The 23,486-nt window shown below is 54.5% G+C and overlaps 1 protein-coding gene across 2 annotated transcripts in view; it reads left to right on the forward strand.

Annotated features, from left to right (window-relative positions):
- The window catches only part of ADAMTS14 (ADAM metallopeptidase with thrombospondin type 1 motif 14), a 113,708-nt gene that overhangs the window by 49,147 nt on the left and 41,075 nt on the right, over window positions 1-23,486 (forward strand). For both annotated transcript variants that reach the window (XR_007132218.1, XM_047760819.1), the window contains exons 5-12: window positions 8,318-8,401; window positions 9,348-9,495; window positions 11,659-11,764; window positions 13,450-13,593; window positions 14,236-14,368; window positions 15,759-15,872; window positions 18,657-18,805; window positions 21,089-21,264. Coding sequence is in view for 1 of the 2 variants with exons in the window: in XM_047760819.1 (XP_047616775.1) it covers window positions 8,318-8,401; window positions 9,348-9,495; window positions 11,659-11,764; window positions 13,450-13,593; window positions 14,236-14,368; window positions 15,759-15,872; window positions 18,657-18,805; window positions 21,089-21,264 (1,054 nt within the window). In the remaining variant the exon portion in view is untranslated. The remainder of the gene's footprint in view (window positions 1-8,317; window positions 8,402-9,347; window positions 9,496-11,658; window positions 11,765-13,449; window positions 13,594-14,235; window positions 14,369-15,758; window positions 15,873-18,656; window positions 18,806-21,088; window positions 21,265-23,486) is intronic.

A 23,486-nucleotide genomic window follows, 5' to 3' on the forward strand; every position in this document is an offset into this window, starting at 1 on the left:
ACATGTGAGTAATCTCATACTTTGCATATTTCATGAAATCTAAGACCCCATCAAATGTTAGATGGTGCATTATTTTATGTAATTGGGAAAGAAAAAAAATGTTACCAGTTAAACTCTGATATGAGGGTTTTTTTTTGTTTTTTTGTTTTGTCTTTTTAGGGCCACACCTGAGGCATACGGAGGTTCCCAGGCTAGGGGTTGAATCGGAGCTGTAGCTACCAACTTACGCCAGAGCCACAGCAACGTGGAATCCGAGCCACATCTGAGACCTACACTGCAGTTCATGGCAATCCTGGATCCTTAACCCACTGAGCAAGGCCAGGGATCAGACTTGCATCCTCATGGATACTAATTGGGTTTGTGAACCGCTGAGCCACGATGGGAACTCCTGATTTTTTTTTTTTAACCATTTGACGTTTGTTTTTGTATTTATTGGAAGAGCTCTTTAGCTTATTTGGTCTTGGATTTTGAACATATGTTGCTTTTTGTGTACACAGATGTGACAGCATGGGGAAGTGAGTTATTTCTATAACTTCCCCACATTCAGAATGTTCCTTATCCAAGTTGGTTTCCACATAGAGCCATCAAAGTCTGCTTTTCCACACAGGATTGTCCCCTGTGCCACCAGGACCATGGGTGACAATGCAGGAATGCTCCACTCTTCCTCAGGGATGTCACCCAAGCCACAGACACCCATTCTGCAGGCTTCCATGCGGTGCCTTCTTGATCCTACAGAAAGGTGCCAAGGGAGGTTTTCAGACAACCACGCCTCACATGCCTTCCTCAATCTCTAAACAGTTCAGTGCCCGGAATGTCAAGGGGTCGCAGTGTCCTCTGCAGCCACCAGCAATAACACAAGGTTCTGGCCTGCACAGGCAGTGGCGGCACACCTGAAGGGCCACCTGGCTGCCTGCGACCATAGCTGGGGGGAAGGAAAAGCATCCTGGTCTCATGAGATGCAGGGCACATTGGAGCACCCAGTTGGCAGGGTCATCGAACACCCTGTTGCTAGGAGGGTCAAGGCTTTGGGGACAGTAGGGCCGGCACTAGGGCCCAGGAATGAGAGATAGGCGGAGACATCATTAGCCATTCCCCTGCTTTCAAGCAGTGCTGTCCCCCTTCTGTTCAGGTTCCGAGGCACTGAGTGACCGGGAGAGGCACACAAGGAGAGGCTGGACTTGAGCTCCAATGGTGGCTGCCATCCCCAGGCAAGTGCCTGCATCACTTTGAGCCTGTTTTTCTGGCCATGAGAAGAGGGATAAGTTACTGTGCCCCTTGGAGGGATGGCTGAGTCTAGAGCTGGGGCAGTGTCTCGTAGTGCCAGAAAGTAAGGAAGGGCTCCCTCCGGCCCCCTTAAAAAAACCCCAAGCCCCAAATGATGTGGGAGTGTGTTAAAGGGATGCAGGAGCCAACCCAAAGCTCCCAATGGCCAAAGCTGGGACAACTTGAGCAATAAAATAAATAATGAGGTATTGAATTTTAACCCAAAGTATAAAATAAATATTCGTAAGTCCATACTGATAAATGAACGATTGAATAAATAAATAAATGGGGAAGAAACCAATCAGTGCAGAAGATTTTCAGATAACCAGTATGGATCCCCCGCCCTCAAGGAGGTGGATTTTGACTCCCACTCCTGAAGTGTGGCTTGCATAGTGACTTCCTTCTAAAGATTAGAGCATGGAGTTCCCATAATGGCGCAACAGAAACAAATCTGACTGGGAACCATGAGGTTGCGGGTTCGATCCCTGGCCTTGCTCAGTGGGTTAACGATCCGGCATTTCTGTGAGCTGTGGTGTAGGTTGCAGACGTGGCTTGGATCCTGCGTTGCTGTGGCTCTGGTGTAGGTCGGCAGCTGTAGCTCTGATTAGACCCCTAGCCTGGGAACCTCCATATTCCATAGGCGCGGCACTGAAAAGACAAAAAAAAAAAAAAAAAAAAGGCAGAGCATGGAAGGGGGTAGGGGGAGAACTTTACCGTGGAGAGACCTGGAAGGTGGCCTCTCTGCAGGGGATCAAGTCAACATCACCCGTGATGTCATGTTGGTAGCACGCCCCCTTGACACGATGTGCTGAGAAGGGAGCTCACCTCTGTGTCTTCCTCCCTAAAGCCATAACCTCATTATAACCATGGGAAAAACATCAGGCACACCCAAATTGAAGGGCAATCTGCAGAATACTTGACCCATTTTCCTTGAAACCACTTAGGTCATTAAAAACCAGGAAAGTCTGAGAGACATCAGAGAGGAGATATAGCTTGGGGCAGTGGAAGGACATAAGATGACAAAATGTGACATGTGGCCCAGATGGGATCCTGGAAGCAAAAAAAGGATATTATCCCTAAACTAGGGAAATCTGAAAAAACGTGGGCTTTTGTAAGTAAATAATGTGTCACTATTGGTTCATGTGCTGTGACAAACACTAATGGGAGCTGCTAATATCAGGGAGCTCTGTACCATCCTTGCAGCTTTTCTGAAAATCTAAAGCTATTCTAAAATTAATAGTACATTGGAGTTCCCACTGTGGTGCAGCAGGTTAAGATCCATTGTTATCTCTGTGGTTGCGTGGGTTTGATCCCCAGCCTGGCACAGCAGGTTAAGGATCAAGTGTTGCCGCAGCTGTGGCGTAGGTTGCAGCTGTGGCTTGGATTCGATCCCTGGCCTGGGAACTTCCATCTGCCATGGGGGTGTCCAAAAAACCAAAAAAAAAAAAGAAAGTATATTGATTGAAAAGGAAAGAAGGGCTATGACTCCCTCTCAGGCAGGTTACTAGGAGGGTTTGGTGAGGTGATGCTGGGAGGTGAGGGCTATGCCATCTTCGGTGGTGGTTAGTGCCCTGTCCTGTTTGAGCATGGGGTAGGCTTAAGACCCCAGGGTCTAGCTTTCTCAGCACTGATGCTCCCCCTGGAGCCCTACTGATCCTGGCTGCCAGGCAGTGGGTGGACATTCTGCTATGCAGTCCCTCGGAAGCACAGCTCCCTAGCAGTGAGGGAACTTGGGGTTGGCTGAAGACCACTCTCTGCTGCCCCCAACCTTGTCCCTGCCCTGCCAAGGAGAAGCCCATCCCAGCTTGTCCAGAAGCCTGAGCATTTCTGCCAAAGGTGCCCCGAGTCTGACCTTCCCTTTGGGCAGGCAAGCAGATTCAGAGCTCCCACCTCATTCTTCCTGCCCCCTGGACTTGACCACAAGGCCCCTGGGAGGCCTGGCCATGCAGGGTTACAGAAGAATAGGGAAAAAGTCCTTTCCACAATTCTTTAGCTGGCTATGCTGCTGGGGTTTTTTTTTGTTTGTTTGGTTTTTGTCTTTTTAGGGCCACACCCACGGCATATGGAGGTTCCCAGGCTGGGGGTCGGGTCAGAGCTGTAGCCACTGGCCTACACCACAGCCACAGCAACGCCAGATCCTTACCCACTGATCAAGGCCAGGGATTGAACCTGCATCCTCATGGATACTAGTCAGATTCATTTCCGCTGAGCCACGATGGGAACTCCCCGTGCTGCTGTTTACTGGATGTGGAAGACCACTCCCCTCATCTTCTCTTCTGGGCCAGAGGAAGCCCACCCCCGCCAGCCTGCCACAGAAGCTGGTTCTGGGGAGTAGCTGTGTGCGGTGCCTTAGAGTCACAGAGATCTGAGTTCAAATTCAAGCTTGCCCACTTTCTAGCTGGGTGGCCTTGGGCAAGTTACTTAACCTCTCTGAGCCTCGGGTTTCTCACACATGAAGCAGGGATAATTCCTCTTTCCATAGGATTTCATGAGGTTGTATCCAAGCCCTGAGCACAGTGCCTGACTCACATAGGTGTTCAGGGACTAGCTGCTCACCCTCCAGCCCCAGGCCCCTCTAGCCATCCTCTCCCTTCTGCTGTTGTGTCTCCCCTTGGCCAGAGTCCTGACCTTCACCTGTTTTTCTGGTGGGTCCACAGCCAGTGGCCATCCCAGGGCAGTATGTTAAGTGGAACCCTATCCTGGGGTCTTGGCAGATGACCTTGAACTTGGCTGAGGTTGGGAAGCCCACTCAGAGGTGTGTCTTGCAACAGTCCCACTTGTGCCCTCAACCACAGGAAGCAATTCCTGATCTCCCCTGAGCGGGCTCGCTGGCCTCACCGCTGGCCTTTGGGAGGCAGCTGTGGAGGGCAGAGGCTGACAGAGCCCGGCCAGAGCCCATCAGGGAGCCACCCGTGTGTGTTCCAGAGGGCTGCGGTCCTGGGCCTCCCGGGCAGTCGCACCTCCTTGCTGGGGTTCCAGCACCAGCTCAGGGTTGTGGGTCAACCCATGTGCCCTCAGAGCCTGCTGGACATGGCAGCCCTGTCCAGCCACCTCCTCGGCCTGTGCAGAGCATCAGGGGGGCTCCAGCTGCACCAAAGCTGCTGAAGTCCCTACTCAAGGGACCATGGGGTGTATGCAGCTGAACACACCAGGGCCCAGGGAACCTGGAATGGCAGGGCAAGCCCCAATTTGGAGGGTAGAGGAATAAGGGAGAAAATTTAACGACTTTATTTTCATTATCCTTATTTAATATAAGACCAAGACTCTTTTGTTACTGAACCTGGCTCCTATCACAGCCTCAAAACTATTCATTCATTTTTGCCCTTAGGCGGTCTTTGGAGGATCATTTTTCATCTTCCTTTCCTGCAGAGCCTTTCATGTGGTCTGTGTGACTAGCTCAGTTTCTTTTACTTGATAATGTCTTCATTTCATCATGGTTCTTTTTTTTTCTCTTTTTAGGGCTGCACCCATGGCACATGGAGGTTCCCAGGCTAGGGGTCAAATTGGAGCTGTAGCCTCCAGCCTATGCCACAGCCACAGCAACACCGGATCCGAGCCTCGTCTGCAACCCACACCACAGCTCACAGCAACGCCGGACCCTTAACCTGGTCAGCAGGACTAGGGACTAAACCCAAGTCCTCCTGGACCCTATGGTGGGTTCTTAACCTGCTGGGCCACAGCAGGATCTCCCTCATCCTGGTTCTTAAAAGATGGTTTGCCAAGCCCAGGATTCGCCGTTGATGAGAGTTTCTTTGTCTTGGTGCTTTGCTGCCGTTACTTCGGTGTCTCCTTATTATGACTGAAGACTTCCTCCCAGCCCAGCGGCCCTTCCTTGGTGAGCGCTCTGTCTTCTCTCCTGCTGCCTGTAACACCTTGTCTTTGACTGACCTGAGCCTGGAGAGAAGTCCCTGGGAGATGGTGGTCACCCTCTGTCCCCAGAAACGGAGCCGATGTGCTCCATGAGGCTTCAAGAGGGAGACTTGAGGCCAGTGGGGGTGAGGGGGCAGTGGACAGAAAGGCTGAATGGGGCTCAGGGCACAGAGAACTTTCTTGCAGCCGAGAGCACCCTGGTGCTGGAGGGGTGCTGGCATAGGCTGGCGAGAAACTCGTTATTACATGAGGGCGTGGCCTCAGTTCCCTTGATGGCCTGTGACCCTGGAGCTCTCTCGGTGGCTCCACACGACGTCTGCCTTCCTTTCCTCCGCATCACGCCTCTGCCCATTTCCTCTGAAGTGTCAGCAAGCTTCTCAGTCAAGGGTCATTCCGCCTCCTCCAGCGAGACCTGCCTGAGCCCTCCTTCCCTCACGCACCATCCTCTTTGCCCCCAGCCCCTCTGCTGGGGCATGCAGGGTCTGTGCTGCAGAGCCTGGCACACTAGTCACCAGAAGCCTTTGGTCTCTGGGTTCTTTCAGAGCACCGAGTGGTCCCCCAGACGGCCTGCCCCTTTCTGCTTGCTCAGTATTTGCATTCAGGCCGGTTACCTGGGAGTTGGTGTCAGAAGGCCTCCCTCCACCCCCTCCCTGTAGAGGACCCTTGTTCAGAGTGCAGCAGCCCCCTCCCCAACCCCACCGTGAGGACCTCCCAGTGTCCCAGACTGGAGATGTAATGTCAGGGCAGGTGTCACCACAGGCCTTGATGAGTGGGTTTGGCCGGCTGAGTGTGGGACAGAAATGAGCAATGTGGCAGGATTCTGGCAGCAATCTGCCTGGTCCACTGCGGAGAGAGATGAGGGCAGGAAGGCGATGGCCCTGGGTCCTCCAGATGCCCAGAGGCTCTGCCCTTGCCCCACCTGTGTATCCCGGGGACCGCCCCCTTCCCCTGCCCTGCGGTCCCTGGTGGGTTTACATGTGCACAGACGAGGCTGTGTGGAGCATGCGTCTCTTGTGGCCCCCCTCCTTGGTCTGCATTTAGAAGGCACAGCAGTGAGCTCTGAAACACTGGATGCACCCTTGTGCAGAAGGTACCCGTGTTGGAGGGGCTGAGACGTTGGGTTGTTTGAGTCAACTGCAGATTGAGCATCATTTCAGTGGGTCAGCACAGAGTCTTTTGGTTCGAATTGTGTGTGCTCTTCTAGGACGAGTCAGGGGAGGGCCGGTGGAAAAGGAAATCGTCTTTTTATGCACTTGAGCACGTTGTTCCCACATCTTTGCTCCCATGGAGGAGGGAAAAGGGAGGTGCCCCCACTCATTGGACTTTCCATTGTTACACGCGGTCGGGAATGGAGGCCTTGCTGTCCCACAGCAATCACTGATCTCTGGTCTCAACTGGGTCCACACATGGGTGCCAGGCAGGCCCTCAGGGAAAGCCTGATGTGGCTGCTCTAAAGCCTGCGCGCTCATGAGTCGGGGACAGCTGCCAGTTCTGGGAGAATGGGCTGGGGCTCCATGCTTCACGTGGCTTCTATTGTCGTAGCTCTGCACCCACAACCTGGCTCTGTCCTGGCCATCAGCACCTCCTGGCCTTCCCCTCCCCATGGGACTCTCCTATATAGGGCTGGCTACACGGTTCCTCCACATCTGGTTGACAGCCGTCCTTTTGCAGGTTGTAGGCTAGTTCCTTGGCTTATGAGCGGAAGGGCGTGGAGAGGTGATGTGGGGCGAACAGGGTCACGCATAGGTCTCCATCCCAGCTCCCGGGAAGCCCTGTGGGCAGGAGTCAGAGGCTGGGTTCCCCTTCTGCCTCCATTACTGATGGTGCCCGTGGTCCTCTCTTATGGTTCCCAGATGTTGAGTTGGCATGAAACTTCCACGTGTTGGCCCTACCGCAGCCATTAGGATCTCCCTTCTATAGAAAAAGGGGTTCGAAGGAGTTACCCGATGTCCTCCTAAGGGGCAGCGCTGGGATTTGAACATAGGACTCTGGCTCCTGACAGCTGCATTGCTGAGTCCTGACACTCTCTCGCTGAGCATGTCATTTCTCCTTCAGACAAGTCACTTCTCCCTGGGGTTTTAGCCAACAAGGTGGGTAGTTACCTAAGTGATAGCCCATCACAAGTACACATTAGAGGTGATGCTCTTAAATCCACAGAATGACGTTTTATGAATGAAGAAAACTGCAAACAGTATATTCAGTGTGATTTCAATTTTGCAAAATCATATACACACACTCAGTAGGAAGCCATATTAAATGTGTTTATTATATATATGGCAGATATATCATAGGTGACTTGATTTTTCTCTTTTACTTTTAGAAAAGACTTTTCAAAGCTGTTATAGTAAAACTGTTTTATATTCAGGAATAAAAACATTTAAAACAAACAAAAAAAAGTCGAAATCCAGTGGGGTGTCCTTGGGGGTGGACAGGCAGAAGGCAGTGTCCATCTGTCATGGACACTGTTCCGGGACTTCCTATACAGGGGGGTGGGTGGGGCTGCATTCTTTGATGAACTGTGCCAGGGCTGGTCCACAGGTCCCTGGGCCTGTGGGAGAAGGAACTATCCAATGCGGTGCTCCTCTCCTCGAACTTGACCGTGCCCGAGAATCACCAGGGATCTTGTTTAAACTTGGCTCCTGACTCAGGGGATGGGCCCAAGACTCTGCATTTTTTCATGAGCTCTAAGTGGTGCTGATGCTGCTGGTCCAAGGCCTTAGAGCACTTCCCCCTCCACCCCACCCCCGGACTTGCTCCGGGGGCGTGCCGGAGCACTACAGGGCAGACAAATGATTCCAGGGGCAAGTGGAAAGGCACACAGGGCTGTGAGGGCGAGTGGCCCAAGCTGGGTGACATTTCTGGAAGGACACTTCAGAGATGTGGAAAGACAGGACACTGTCCAAGTTGCTGGGTTTGAGACCAGGCCCCCTCTCGCTTTGGCTTTGTGGTGAGAGCTCAGAGTTGGAATTCTGCGAGCCAAGACTTGCATCCCAGCTCTGCAGCATGTCAGCTCAGTGTCCTTGGGCAGGTCATCCTGCCTCCATCGGCCTCAGTTTCTTCATCTGTCAAGTGGGTAGGATAGGAATGCCTGCCAGATGAGGCCACGGGAAGGATGAAGGAGGATTGCGGGTCAGGTGCCTGGCAGGCACTTCTCCCGACACGGCACACGTCTCTCTTCTTGCAGGTGAATGAGATTTACCACGATGAGTCCCTGGGTGTCCACATCAACATCGCTCTCGTCCGCTTAATCATGGTTGGCTACCGACAGGTAAATCCCCTTGTCAGCAGGCAGAGTTTGGGGCGAGAAGGGGTGTGGGGCCAGCACCTCAGACCAGTTAGAGTGTTGGGGAGGGGACAGCGTCTAGGAAACATTTTATCTACAGAACCAGAATCAGGAGACCATTAGAATTGAGACTTTGGGACTTCCTCTTGTGGCTCAGTGGGTTACAATCCCAACTAGTATCTCTGAGGATGCAAGTTTGATCCCTGGCCTCGCTCTGTGGGTTATGGATCTGGTGTTGCCATGAGCTGTGGTGTAGGCAACTGCTGACTCTTGGATCTGGCGTTGCTACGTCCGTGGTGTAGGCCTGCAACTGCAGCTCTGATTGGACCCCTAGCCTGGGAACTTGCATATGCTAGATGCGGCCCTAAAAAGACAAAAAAAAAAAAAACAAGAATTGAGGCTTCAGTGTCAGAGGCATCTGGAGTTGGTAAGTGGGGATCGTGAATCCCCCCCCAGTCAGATAAACAGACAATCTTCAATCCGTATAGTTGGAAGTCCCTCTCCCTGAATTGATGAGGAAAGTAGGGCTTTGAAGGCAGCAGCAACTGAGACAAGTCCTTCTAGGTTGGCCCTGGGGTCCTGGGCTTTGTTACTCATTCTCCTGTAAAAGGCAGTAAAAACAGGACTTTCCTCGGGGGCTACCATGAAGATGAAGTGTGACAATAAACAGAGAGAGGAGATGCTCAGAACGGTACCTGCCTCATGGGTTAGTTGAGGGATTAGAGATGTGTGCTGCGTTCTCAGCAGACAGGTGTCCCAGCACAGAGCTTGGCACAGGAACATTCCCCTAAAGCAGGATGAGGCTGTGTTCCACCAGCAGCTGGGGTCACGACAGTGGTGACACAGCCGTCCCGAGGGCCTCGGTGTCCCCTGTCAGTAGGAGCGGAGCACCGGGTGCTCTGACCAGCCACTCCATCCTCTGGCCCCACAGTCCCTGAACCTGATCGAGCGCGGGAACCCCTCTCGCAGCCTGGAGCAGGTGTGTCGCTGGGCGCACTCTCAGCAGCGCCAGGACCCTGGCCATGCGGAGCACCACGACCACGTCATCTTCCTCACCCGGCAGGACTTTGGGCCCTCAGGTAGGCAAGGTGCTATATTTGCTGGGGCCAGCTGTGTGTAGCTGCAGGGCAGAGGCCAAGGCTATCTCTGTGGCTACTGCAGGAGGATTTGAGGGGCCAGTTTTCTGTCAGCAAAGAGATCTATGGGGCTTTGGAGACAGAACCGGTTGCCAGACAGGTGGACAAGCTTTGGAATGATTTCTCAGGGACCAGGGGAAGTGAAGGGGTCCCCAGTCTGGTCCCTGCTGCCTTAGTTGAGCCTGTGACTCAGGCCCTGGGCCCTGTGCCTCCCATCCCAGAGCCTGGCCGCTCAAAAACCTCAGTGATCTTTAGGATGCATCTGCCCACATGGTAGGTACCCTTCTGTCCTCATCGCAGGCCATGGGCCACCTAGGGCGGGGCTGGCATGAACTTGGAAAAGGCCAAGAGGATCCTCACCTCTCCAGCCCAGTGAGCCAAGCTTGCTCATCCCCAGGATTCTCCCAGCTGTGGAAGGAGGGAAATAGCACTTGCCTTCCTCCATCCCCGGGCTGCTAAAAGGGCCGGGCGATGCATGCAGCGTCTGTGATGGAATATGCTAAAAGTGCTCTGCAAACACCGGAAGTTTGATCCACCCCAGTTTTCTGTTTAGGGAAACCATTGCCCAGAGTGGAGAGGCTTGCCCAGACCCCACAGAGGAGAGGAGATAGAACTGAAACTCAGGCTGGGTCTCCAGGCTCCAAGTCGAGGGCTTTCTAGTATTTCTCTTTTTCTTTCTTTTCTTTTTTCTTTTTCATTTTTTTGTCTTTTTGCAAACTCACCCATGGCATATGGAAGTTCCCAGGCTAGGGGTCAAATCAGAGCTGCGGCTGCTGGCCACAGCCACAGCCACAGCCGCAGCAACGCAAGATCCGAGCCGCATCTGCAACCTACACCACAGCTCATGGCAACACCAGATCCTTAACGCACTGAGCGAGACCAGGGATCAAACCCGTATCCTCATGGATACTTATCGGGTTTGTTAACTGCTGAGCCACGACGGGAACTCCATCTAGTATTTTCTGGTTTGGTGCTGGATGTGAGTCAGCCAGCTATACCTGTTCCAAAAGAGCTGCTTGTCTGAATCCCAAGTGTGGGCAGATTTGCACACACACAGGTACAGACACACACATGTCTAGACATATGCATACTCATGCACAGACATATATGTACACACACATGCTCACAGAGGCACTGCACACAAAACACATGTACACACAAACACACACATCACACATACACGTGTGTACTTGATGGCTGTCTGGAGCACATCTCAGACCTCCAGGACAACCTCCCAAACCATCTCCAGTTAGAGGGCATTTCCACAGTTCTGAGGACAGGGACTAGCTATCTGGTCGGCCCCAAGTCTGGGGCAGGGAGCACTCTCTACGCTCGCCACTTCCTTGGAGGTCTTCCCCAGCCCAGCTGCCCTCCCAGCCGATCACTGGGCCCTGGGGAGGCTGGGAGGCAGCCCCCTTAGAAGCTGCATAGTCAATACTGACTTTGCTGTGGCTGCCACGTGCTGCACCCTGCACTGCCTGAGGCCAACACAGCCGTTGGCACCTTACTGTTTTCTCCCTGCCCCCTGGGGTGGCTCACCTGTCCTCCAGGCCCAGCTCTAGGCCCGTATAAGTCATTCCTGGTCCCCCTCAACCCCTTCCTTCCCGTCACCCCCACACCCCCTTCTGTGCTCCTTGAACCCTGGCCCTGTGGGCCCACACCCAGCTGACCTCCTTAACCCCTAGTCTCCCTGCTAAGCCACCTGCCCCAGCATGTGGATGTGTGACAGGATGGGCATGTAGGCTTATTCCTGATGCCTCTGTTGTCCCCACTGTATCTCACACAATGCCACCTGCTACCCACATAGTTGTGTTTGGAGCTTGTTTGTTGACTGACCCACTGGCTGGCTGACTGGCTGGGGGCAGAGGGTACAGGCGGAGGGCCCACTGCCCAGTTTAGAGGAGGGACTGACAGGTGCAGGGAAGCTACAGGCCAAGCGGGAAGGGGTTCAGCCTTAGGATGTGGGGGCAGCATGGCCCGGGTGCTATACCGTGGGGGTTATATCACAAGGATGCTACCCCCCAGCAGTGACCGGGTCCAGACAGGTCAAGTCCTACCTCACCTGTGCATGACCTCTGTCTGGCTTCTCTTCCCTCCCCCCGGCAGGGTATGCACCTGTCACTGGCATGTGCCACCCCTTGAGAAGCTGTGCCCTCAACCACGAGGACGGCTTCTCCTCGGCCTTCGTGGTGGCCCACGAGACCGGCCACGTGTAAGTGACACTGAGAAGGCGGGCTTTGCCTTGAGCTCCAAGGAGGTCTGTGGGTGTGGGAGGCTTTGCCCAAGTTCCCAGGAGATGCCAGAGGAGCTGCCCTGAGGGGGAAGGGGCCCCAGGGCCCAGAAAGCAATTCTGGGCCTGCCTTGAGCCCAGCCCCCAAATCTCAGGGCCATGGGGGACTAGATGTGGCCCTGCCTTTGGCAGGTTAGTGGCAGCATCCCCTCCTAGGGAATGCCCTGCTCCCTGGGGGGTCTCTATCCCTCTGTAGCAGAAATACCTCGGGGCCCTCACTGGTGCTCAGTGCCCTGGAGCGCTGGCCTCTGTCCATCATAAACAGGCACGCTTGGACCCAGGCCTCGGGCCAGGCTGGCAGCTGGCTTGCATGATCCTCAGGCCTGGGTTTGGCTTCGAGCATATTCATTCATTCATGCAACCAGTATTTTCTTGAGCATCTTCCCTGTGCCAGGCCCTACTCTAGAAATGGGGCTGCAGCAGAGAGCGGGACAGAGAATCATGTGAGATGCTACGTGCTGCGAGAACACAAGCCTCCACCCAAAGTTTCTGATTCCGATGGTGACCTGCCTATATCACAGTCCCACTTCCTGGCTTTGCTCATCCATAAGGGCAGAGCAAGGACATGCCTCCCAGCTCGCCCCATCCTCAGCCTTCACGCAGAGTGAGGGCTGTTTTCTGTAGCTGGAAGGGAGAGGAGTGGGCCTCCCTCCCTCAGTCTGCCCCTCTCTGCATCTGCCCCCCCATGGATTTCATCCCAACCCTGCCCCTCACTGGCGGGCAGTGCCTCCTCTTGGGGATCCCCCGCCTTCAACACAGAGGTGGCTGACACAGGGAAACTGCTGAGATCCCTTCCCACCCTGGAAGCCAATGGTTTCACATATTCTGGAGCCAGGAGTGTCTCTCCCTATATGTGTGTTGTGGGGGGGCAGGGGGTGTCCACTCTTCCCTGACAGAGGCCCTCCCTGTGCAGTGACAAGGTCAAGCCTAGAGGCCCATGTGTCTGTCTAGTGGTCAAGGCCAGATGCAGCCACCTGGAAGTGTTTAAGAATTTGGGCTTTGCTGTTAAATACTAACTATAAAGAGCAACTTTTACATTTAAACGCTCATCACGGCAGGTGTGTACCACACGCAAAGCTCTGTGCTCGGTACCGTGGGGTCTAGGAGAGGCTAAAGAGGCTGGTGCCCAAGGGGGGGGCGCAGTAAGCGAGGTCAGAATGAACAGAATGACGCTCCTCCTTGGGTCTGGAGGGAAGCCAGCGCATGGCGTGAGAGTTGTTAAGGGGGTACAGGCAGCCCCTGCTGTGGGATGTCAGCCCATGGGCAGGGTGGCCAGGAAGGGTGCCCTGGGCCAGGAGTGGGGCGGCAGCTGACCTCAGAAGCTGTGAGCGACAGGAGGGCAGCATGAGCCCAGCCCCACTGGGGGACAGGGCGGGGCCTCAGCTTCCATCCAGAGGGGTGGCCCTCTCCCCTGCATGCTAGGCTGGGAGAGAAAGAGCTGCCACACCCTGCTGGTTGGGGTGTTTTAGCATGATGTTTGGAAGTCTGCAGCCTGGTCAGGGCAGGGTCTCTGGCCCACCTGCCCATCATCCCTGGGGAGGGGAGGTGGGAGGGCTTCCCAGGTGTGACTCAGGGCTCCCCTCTGTCCTTCTTCTCCCACCCACCAGGCTCGGCATGGAGCACGACGGTCAGGGGAATGGCTGTGCAGACGAGACCAGCCTGGGCAGCGTCATGGCACCCCTGGTGCAGGCCGCCTTCCACCGCTTCCACTGGTCCCGCTGCAGCAAGCTGGAGCTCAGCCGCTACCTCCCGTAGGTCACCTCCACCCTCTGGGCCGGACAGGGGAGCGTGTGCGGGCTGCCACTCCTTTCCGCCCAAGTCCTCTCCCTTCCCGACACCATTCCGCCCCTGACACACGCTTGATTTGATTTCGGGTCTGTGGGTCAGCTCCCGGGACTCCAGGGACGTGGAGGCCCAGGACGAGTGTTAGACTTGGTAGCTCCTGGCTGAGAAGGGGCACAGCGTGGGTTTGGGTGGGGCTGGTGCCTGCAGAGATACTGTCACTAACCTCCCGCGGCAGCTGGCCAGGCCCAGCGTACGTCCTGCATGGTGAGCGGACGTGTCTGCTTCCCCTCAGTTGAGCTGACCCTGAATCCAGACCATGGTGTGTCCATCTAACATGAGCATTGGGGCCTGTGAGAAAGCCACAAGCTGAGTGCCTAACCCCAGTCCTGGGCACTATGGCTCTAGAGCTCTCAGACGTGGAGTGAAAGCCGGGTGGCGCTCGGGACAGCCCATCCTCCCTGGGAAATGCAGCTCCTGGCACAGGGCAGTGGGGGCAGATTCCTACAGGCCTACCTTGCTTGGTAACCCCTCCACCCCTGCCCTGGGAAGGAAGAGAGAGCGGGAGGTTCCTGCCCCTGCCTGGCTCACCTCCCCGCCTCTGCCACCAGCTCCTACGACTGCCTCCTTGACGACCCCTTCGCACCCGCCTGGCCCCAGCCCCCGGAGCTGCCCGGCATTGACTACTCCATGGATGAGCAGTGCCGCTTCGACTTTGGCACTGGGTACCACACCTGCTCGGCGGTGAGTTCCCACTGCCTCTGCCAGCCAGGACACCGGGCCAGGTCCTCCTGGGACCCAAACTGGTCCTTCATAGAGCACCTTCACCCAGGCAGCCTGACCGTGGGCCTGCAGGCTCTGTGTCAGCCACCATGGAGGGGGTAGCATCCCCTCCCCGACCCAGTCCCACCTGCAGGGGCACTGTGTGTGGTGGCCGCAGAAGGCTTGGGCCCTGGGAAAGATGGCAATGGAGAATAGAGAGGGTGGGCTGCTGATGGGATCCTGGGTGGGCTGGTCACCAGGGGAACTTGTCTGCCAGCCAGTCCTTGTGTCAGATCAGGTGCTAGCCTGGGGGAGAAAGAACTGCCACACTCTGCTGTTGGGGTGTTTAGCAGGATGTTTGGAATAGACTTCTCACCCTGGTGAAGTTCTCCAGGGCCCTAAATGCCCTCTCTCCAGGGGGCCCGACTGCATGCCTCACCCCGCCTCCCGAAGAGACAGATACAAGGGAGCAGAGCCCAGTCTCTGCAGGACAGGGCAAGAGAGAGCCTGGAGCCCAGTGATCGGCTAGAGCCACCCAGGAGAGAACTGAACAGGGGCTAATCAGTGCCCAGGCCAAGGCTCAGAGAAGGGGACATCCCAGGGCAGGGGGGGCTCTCTGAGGGGTCAGGCCTGGGTGCCTTGAGTATCTCAAACCCCCATCCAGGAATGCAGCCCCCTACTCAGCTCTGCAGGACCAGAAAGCCCTGTGTGGCCACCTTGCCCTCTGCCTAGCCACAGCAGAACGTCTGGTTGCTGCCTTGGGGATGGAGAAACAGCTGGAGTTTGGGCCTTCAGTGCCCAAATGCTGCATTTGTAGGACACTCGCCTGGTGGGCAGGGGCTGTTAGGAGAGAAAGGGGGATGGAACTTTCCTGGACAATCTGAAGCAAGGTTAACTACCCTCTGGCATGGCTGGGTGACATCAGAGGGAGGTGGGAATCCTGACCTTGTCTGGGGGCTGCAGGGTTTGGCTAGACTGGGCACCGCCCTCAAAGCCTCCCATATGCACAGGACTCAGGGGGCATCAGTGGACCCAAACCCTAGGCTCTGCCCAGTGACAGAGTGGCCTTTGCCAAGGCAGGGAGGGAGGCCTGGGGAGGGAGACAGAGGAATGCGGGCTGTGGCTGGTCCCTTCCTCGTGGTGCTCTGTTGGGAGTCAGGGGATGCTGGAGGTCACTGGCACTTGGGTGGGCTTGAGCTTATGGGCATGTGGGGCTTTGGGTGGACGGGCCCCTCCTGCCTCCCTTGCAGTGTTCTGGCCCCAGCACCCCTACACCCTTCCCTCTCTCTGGCACCACCCTTTGTCTCCTGGATGACTTGTCAGAGCTAGAGAGCCAGTCCAGCCCAGTGACCCCATTCCCCTTGTTACATAGCTCAGGACCTTTGAGGCATGCAAGCAGCTCTGGTGCAGCCACCCTGACAACCCGTACTTCTGCAAGACCAAGAAGGGGCCCCCGCTGGACGGGACTGAGTGTGCACCAGGCAAGGTACCTGCGGGCCCCAAGCTGCAGCAGGAGTGCCCTCTTGGGGTACAAACCCTGGGGAGCCCTCACCTCCCTGCCAAGTGTGGATTTGAATGCATGGGGTGGGGGGCGGTGCCAGAGGACAGGAGGAAGCCTCCCGTGCAGGCAGCTACGCGTGGAGTCCTCACGCCAACTCACACTCACACCCACACCTTCTCTCCCACCCTGCACCTCAGCTTCTACAGCGAGCAGAGTTCGGCCTCGTCTCATAGCCCATCATTGATAATGTTTGCTCCCATCTTACAGATGGGGAGATTGAGGCCCAGGCCGGTTAAGGAACTCGTGGAGGTCAGACAGAGGGTGATTAGCAGACAAGGGAAGGAGGGAAGACTCTGGGTGTCCCGCCTCCTCCTTCTACACTGTCTACCCTGCTATCTCTCCCACACACGTGTTCTCGCCCCTTCGCCCTAAACACGCCCTCTCGTGTACTTCCAGGTGTGTGTTTGCACCCTCTTGTGTAGGCGGGTGGGGGACATGTGGCAGGATCTGAGACCCCTGAGCTGGGGTCTTAAACCCACCTCTGCTCTATTGCTGGCCCTGCCCCCATCTCTGTGTAGTGACCTTGGGACATTCATCAACCCCAGCTGACCCCTGACCAAGTGTCCCTCCCGCTTCTTGGGTTGTTGTGAAATTATGAGTCACGTCAAAGCAAAGGAGAGGAGTTCCCATCAAGGCTCAGTGGAAACGAATCTGACCAGTGTCCATGAAGACGCAGGTTCAATCCCTGGCCTCACTCAGTGGGTTAAGGATCCTGCCATTGTCATGAGCTGTGGTGTAGGTCACACCACAGCTCCCATCCTGTGTTGCTATGGCTGTGGCGTAGGCCAGGGGCTATAGCTCCAATTTGACCCCTAGTCTGGGAATTTCCATATGCCACAGGTGCACCCCTAAAAAGATCCAAAAAAAAAAAAAAAAAAAGCAAAGAAGAGCAGCAGCTGGGAGCTCAGGCACAGACCTACCCCACCAGCCTGTCTCTGCTCTTCCCGCTCTGACTTCACCAGATTCCTCCCACTCACATCTGGCCCTTCACAGATGGATGGGGCTTCCTATGGCCTCATACAGGCCCTGTGGGCTCCAAACCTGGCAGGCTGTTATCCTGGAGCTGGGGGTATACCTGCTCCAAGTGTTTTCAGAGCCTCAGGCCCTCTCCTGTCACAATGAAACATAAGAGTCCATCAGTGGCTCTGGGTTTTGTCTGCATATTAGAACCACCTGGGGAGCTTTCAAAGTCCCTCCCCCGCCCGGAACAGGAAGTGACAGCAAATGAGCACAAGATAGCTCTTCCGTGTGATGGAATTGTTCCGAAACTGGATCGTGGTGGTTGCCAAATGCTGTACATTTATGAACAATCAATGAGTTGTACACTTGAAATGAGATATGGCCTACAAAGTTCAGTTGACCCTTGAACAACACAGGTTTAAGCTGAGTGGGCCTACTTTTATATGCCGATTCTTTTTTTTTTTTTTTTTTTTCAGTAGTAAATACCACCATACTACCAACTTGTACTTGGTTGAATCTGCACATGTGGAACCTCAGATACAGGGGGCTGACTATAAGTTACATGAAGATTTTTGATTGCGCCCCTAACCCCTGAGTCGTTCAGTGGTCAACTTCATACTGCTTTAAAAAAAAAAAAAAAATACCACTTTTTAAAAAGTCCCTACCCCTAGAGAGTCTGACTCAGTTGGTCTGGGGTGAAGCCAAGGCACTGGGAATTTTAAAAGTTCCCCAAGTAACTCTAAGGCTGGGAACCACTGAGAGTCTCCGCTATACTTCTTATCTGTGGCCCTATGGGAAAAGGAAGGGAGTTAACTTTGGTTGAGCCCACCCTTGTGCCTGACTCTGTGCCCAGTGTTGTTGCTTTCAGTTCTTAGAACAGTCCCATTTAACAGGCAAGTACACTGAGGCTCCACCGGGTAAAACTATGCCAAAGCCACAAACAGCTAGTAATGGCAGAGCTGGGATTCAAACCCAGGCCTCTGGGACTCGAGGCATATACTCCCTCCACTGCATGGACAGACCTCCCATGTAGCTGGCTTCCCTCCCTTGTACATACCTGTGTGGGGCCCCCTAGATAGTGATTTTGAGGTACTGAGCCAAGATCAACTCTGGATAATGTGGGAAGATTGTGTCTTCTCTCCCTTATCAGCCCTTTGGTTCTCTTGGGGTGGAAAACCAGATAACTGCACAGTGATTAGCATCATGAGTAATACTGTCTGCCATTTCTGAAGGGCTGCGTGTGCCAGACGTTATCTCATTGAATGCTCATGGCAGCCCTGTGGGTAGATGCTGTTAGCGACATGGTACGGTTGAGGAATAGGCTCAGAAAGGGGAGCCCTTTGCTGAAGGTCACTCAGCTCAGGGTAGAGGTGAGATTCTGTGTAACCCTGAAGTTTATGCCTTTTTTTTTTTTTTTTTTAAACATCCACACCTGCGGCATATGGAAGTTCCCAGGCTAGGGTTCATATCGGAGCTGCTGCTGAGGCCTGTGCTGCCGTTTGTGGCATTTCCAGATCCTTAACCCACTGAGAGAGGCCAAGGATCGAACCTGCATCCTTATGGACACTAGTTGGGTTCTTAACCCGCTGTGCCACAATGGGAACTCCCAAGGCTTATGCTCTTAATGCCCCTTCTCTGGGCTCACCCACAGTACCCACCGGCTGTGCTGTGTGCTCTGTTGGGCACTCTCTGTGGAAGGCTAGGCAGCAGTGGCCCCAGGGTAATCTCACACCCTCTGCTCTTTCCCAGTGGTGCTTCAAAGGTCATTGCATCTGGAAGTCGCCAGAGCAGATGTATGGCCAAGATGGAGGCTGGAGCTCCTGGACCCATTTCGGGTCATGTTCACGGTCATGTGGAGGTGGAGTTCGATCCCGTAGCCGGAGCTGTGACAATCCCCCGTGAGTGCACTTGTCTGAGGTGGGCAGGGCAGGGGCCTAAGGGGCTTGGAGGGAAAGGCACTGGGGTACAGGGTACAAGGAAGAAGGTCTCCTGCAGGTGGCTGTGTATCCCAATGGATGAGGACCCCAGATTTTTTTTGGGGGGGAGGCAAATCACTTCCCACTGGGCCTGACATCTCCCGTTGGGTCCAAAGTAGGCACTCTCAAACTCTCTTCTGTATGCAGAAGATTCCACAGAGGGTCTGGCTTGGCCCATGTCTTGGCCAGTTTACCAAGCCCTCCTGTGACCCTCACCCTCCAACTAAACTTTCAGAAAACGCTGATCTAAATGTTCACTGGCCATGTCTTGGGAGGATAAACTTCCCTAGTCTGTTTCCTACCTCATGAAGCAAAACTCCCTTCAGTTTTTCTTAAATTACCTCTTTCTCATGTCAAATTCCCCCTCTCAGCACCCCTCACCCATATTTCCGCATTCTAGGGGATCAGTCTATTTCTCCTTTTTATCCCCTCAATGGGCATCCCCTCCCATGGTTTTGGAACCTCTGAACACCAGCTCTGCATGCCTCCATCTCCTGGGCTGAAGCAACGTGCTTAGAACAGCTTCCTGAGAGATGGGAGCTGGCCGGGGCTGGCCGTGTGGGGCACAGGGCTCCAGGAACCAGGGCTTCTGAACCCCTGGGGCAGGGCCTGGCCCCGCCCCTCGCAGCGCTGAGGGATGTGATGGGGGCTGCGGAATGGCAGGGTCCTAGGATCGCAGAGGCCCGGTGGTGGTTGTGGTCCACCCAGCATCCTGAGGAGTGGTCCTTCTTGGTCGGCTGTTTGCCTTCTAGAGCCGCCTGCTCCTGTGTCAGATGGATGTACTGACCTTTTGCAAATATGAGCTGAAATGAACTGCCTTGTCACTTTGACCTGTTGGGGGTCTGAAAGCTGAGTTAGAGGAAGACCCAGTGGTGTCCGCTCTGAAAAAAACCACCTTCCGGTCATGCTCAACACCTTGATCAAAGCTCCTGTTTATTGACCTCCTCTGTAATAATAACTGTTTTTATCTTATGAGGCTTAGAGGAAATAATCTATGTACTCTCAGCCCCAGGCGCACAGCAGTGTAAGCGCTAATAAAGGACAGCTGCTGCTATAATCACTCCAGTGTATGGAGCACCTTCTCTGTGCCAGGTAGGGAGTGAGCATTTCTGTGCATAAACCCATGTCATCCTCCCAGTGTCTCTGAGCAGAGATCCAATCACCTCGTGCACTTGGCTCCTTTGCAGCCATAATCTTTTTTTTTTTTTTGTCTTTTGTCTTTTTAGGGCCATACCTGTGGCATATGGAGGTTCCCAAGCTAGGGGTCTAATCCGAGCTGTAACTGCTGGCCTACACCACAGCCACAGCAATGCCAAATCCAAGCCGCATCTGTGACCTATACCACAGCTCACAGCAACGCCGGATCCTTAACCCATTGAGCAAAGCCAGGGATCAAACCTGCAATCTCATGATTCCTTGTCGGATTCATTTCTGCTGCGCCAGGACGGGAACTCCTGCAGCCATAATCTTCACTGAATCCTCCTAATTTAATGGGGAAGAGAGTACAGATTGCTTTAAAATACCTTTTCTTATTTATTCTCTGCAGACACACCAGGAGGTAGGTGGAATGAGGGGTGTTATGGTCCTTCCTTTAAAGGGGGAAGTGAAGGCACATCAAGACTGAGTGACCTACCCAAGGTGGCTTAGTCAGGACTTGGGCTTAGATTTAGCCAGATCTCCTGATTCCAAATCCAAGTCTCTCTTACCACCCCTCCGTTTGTTGTGCTATTAAATGGAAGTGGATGCTGATGGGAAGAGCTGACTCATGTGTTGAGGGCTACTCTATGTCAGGCCCTGGGCAATGGTTGAAAGAATATACAAAGATGAATAAGGCTGATTTCTCTTCCAGCCCAGTTGGAGCGGGTTAGTCACACCCTCCCGGCTGCCCCCCTCCCTCCCCCATCTCCTCCCCCTTTTCTTTTACCCATTCCCTCCCTGCCCCCATCACACACCGTGTACACACACACACACACACACACACACACACACCACGTACACAAACACCCTCCCCCCTCCCCGAGGAATAGGTAGCTTATGCCTGAAGGGACCAAAAGGCTCTGAGCACAGCAGCCCTCACAGTGGGGGTCCCTCTCTAGCTAGTGGAGCCCCTTTTTAAGCTACTGTGAAAGGCCGGGCTCCCTGGGGTGGCCAGGTGGGAAGCCTGGCCCTCCCCAGCCAGCACGGTCTCTCTGTGTCCACCCCCAGCCCAGCCTACGGAGGCCGCCTGTGCTCAGGGCCCACATTCCAGTATCAGGTCTGCAACAGCGAGGAGTGTCCGGGGCCCTACGAAGACTTCCGGGCCCAGCAGTGTGCCAAGCGCAACTCCTACTATGTCCACCAGAACGCCAAGCACAGCTGGGTCCCCTTCGAGCCTGACGACGGTGAGCCTGCCCTGCTCCCCACCCTCCCAACCCCTGCCATGTCCTTCAGCATCTGCTGGGTCCATGTCTTCCCAAGCAGGGCCTTCCACCCAGTGGAGGTGGAGGGACAGTGGTGGCACCAAAAGGGACATTCCAGTGGTGGGTTTGCCACAGGCCTTGGTGCAGGCCTCTGCACTGTGCACCTTGGGGCTGCTGTCCTTATCAAAACCATCCTTGGGAGTCTCTGTCATGGCTCAGCTGTAAGAACCCAACTAGTATCCATGAGGATGTGGGGTTCAATCCCTGGCCTTTGCTCAGTGGGTTAAGGATCCATCATTGCTGTGAGCTGTGGGTTGCAGATGAGGCTCAGATCTGGTGTTGCAGTGACTATGGTTGTGGTGTAGGCCGGCAGCTGCAGCTCCGATTCGACCCCTAGCCTGGGAACCTCCATACGCTGCAGGTAGGACCCTAAAAGGAAAATCAACAACAACAACAACAACAAAAACCGCATCCTTGATTTGTGTACTCTTGCTCTTTCCTGGCAGAAGGAGGGACATATCTTGAGTATGGGTTGCTTGGCCCAGAGGTGCCCCTGAGGCTGGCCGCAGTGCTGGCTGTCGGGGTTGGTGCCTTTCAGACCTGTCCTTACCTGTGTGGAAAAGGCCTGGATAGGTGCCCTGTGCTTTGCATAACCAGTGTCCTGAGATGCTCGGTCCTCTTACTCACCCCATCTTTAGGCTGTAATGATTGGGCTTCCATTTTAGCAGTTAATGAAAATGATTTGAAAGGCAGACCCATGGGAGCCTGTGGAGTCTTCCACTGACCCCCTCTGGGCTATCCTGGGAGAGACACAGGCCTTGGGACCCACATAGAGGGTCTAAATTTGGGGGCCACACCAGTGCTGATCTGTCTTGGAGCATGTCTAGTGATAGCTCTGGAAGGGGCAAGGAGAAGCCAGTACAGACTAGGCGTCACACCATCTGAGAGCCTTTGGACTGGAAGGGCCCTTACCAGCCCTCTGAGCCTACCTCCCGGGGCCAGCCTCTCCACGGTCCCTCTATGGACTGGTGCTCCCCCTCCCCACCATCCAGCCCTTGGCCTCAGATGGTGTGATTACAATGACCTTTCCTCTTCCGAGCCCAGGGCCACTTCTTTCTTGGTAAGCATGGTTCCGAAGTGTCAGTTGCAAGACCCTCAGTTCTTCAGCTCACGTTTAGAATGACAGTCTTCAAGTTGGAGGGGACGCCAGAGGCCTGTGTATTGCCTGCCAGTACACAGACCCTTCTGGAACATGCTTGTAGGGGTGTCGTCCCCCTGCTTGGATTCCTCCCAGTCTGGGGGGCTCACCACTCCCTTGCCACTGTCAGCTGGCTCCCAGGACTTTCCAGAAACCCACCTGCGTGGGGTGTACTGGCCAGGGTCCTGTCTGTTTTCTGAAGGGTGTCAGCCCCTCACTCCTCAGCCCCTGGCCCAGGTCCATCAGGAATCCAGCTCCCTGTGCATGAAATCCAAAGTGATATTAGATGCTGTGGCTCTGAACTTGAATCCTGAGGGCTGGGGTGAAACGTCACCAGGTATCCTGGGAGCTCAGGGATGAGGAGCTGGGAGCCAGATGGTTCCTTAGAAATTTTACTTTCAGGAGTTCCTGTCGTGGCGCAGGGGAAATGAATCCAACTAGGAACCATGAGGTTGCGGGTTCAATCCCTGGCCTCACTCAATGGGTGAAGGATCCAGCGTTGCTGTGAACTGTGGTGTAGGTCGCAGACACGGCTTGGATCCTGCGTTGCTGTGGCTGTGGTGCAGGCCAGCAGCTGTAGCTCCTATTCGACCCCTAGCCTGGGAACTTACATATGTCATGAGTGCAGCCCTAAAGAGCAAAAAAACAAGAAAAAAAAAAAAAAGAAAGAAAAGAAATTTTACTTTCAAAGCCTGGCAGATCCCACCAGAATCCACACCAGCTTCAGCAGCATGGGGTGGAAAGGAGCTGCAAAGCCAATGGGGCATCTGGACTTGGGGTTTTCCCAGGACTTTTAGACAAATTCCAGGAAGTTAACTGAGCCCCAACCTCCTTTTTTCCAAGAAACACAGCAAGTGTTTATATGTTCTCCGGAACCTATTTTTGCATGACGTCAGTAGCCCAGATAGAGAACATTTAATTGTTAGAACTAGAAAGGACCTCCTTCCTTCCCTCACTGCTGCTCCGTTTGCAAACCCAAACACAGATTACTGCTCTGCCTTCCTTA

This window comes from Phacochoerus africanus, chromosome 15 (genome assembly GCF_016906955.1).
Source record: "Phacochoerus africanus isolate WHEZ1 chromosome 15, ROS_Pafr_v1, whole genome shotgun sequence".
NCBI classification, from domain to species: Eukaryota; Metazoa; Chordata; class Mammalia; order Artiodactyla; family Suidae; genus Phacochoerus; species Phacochoerus africanus.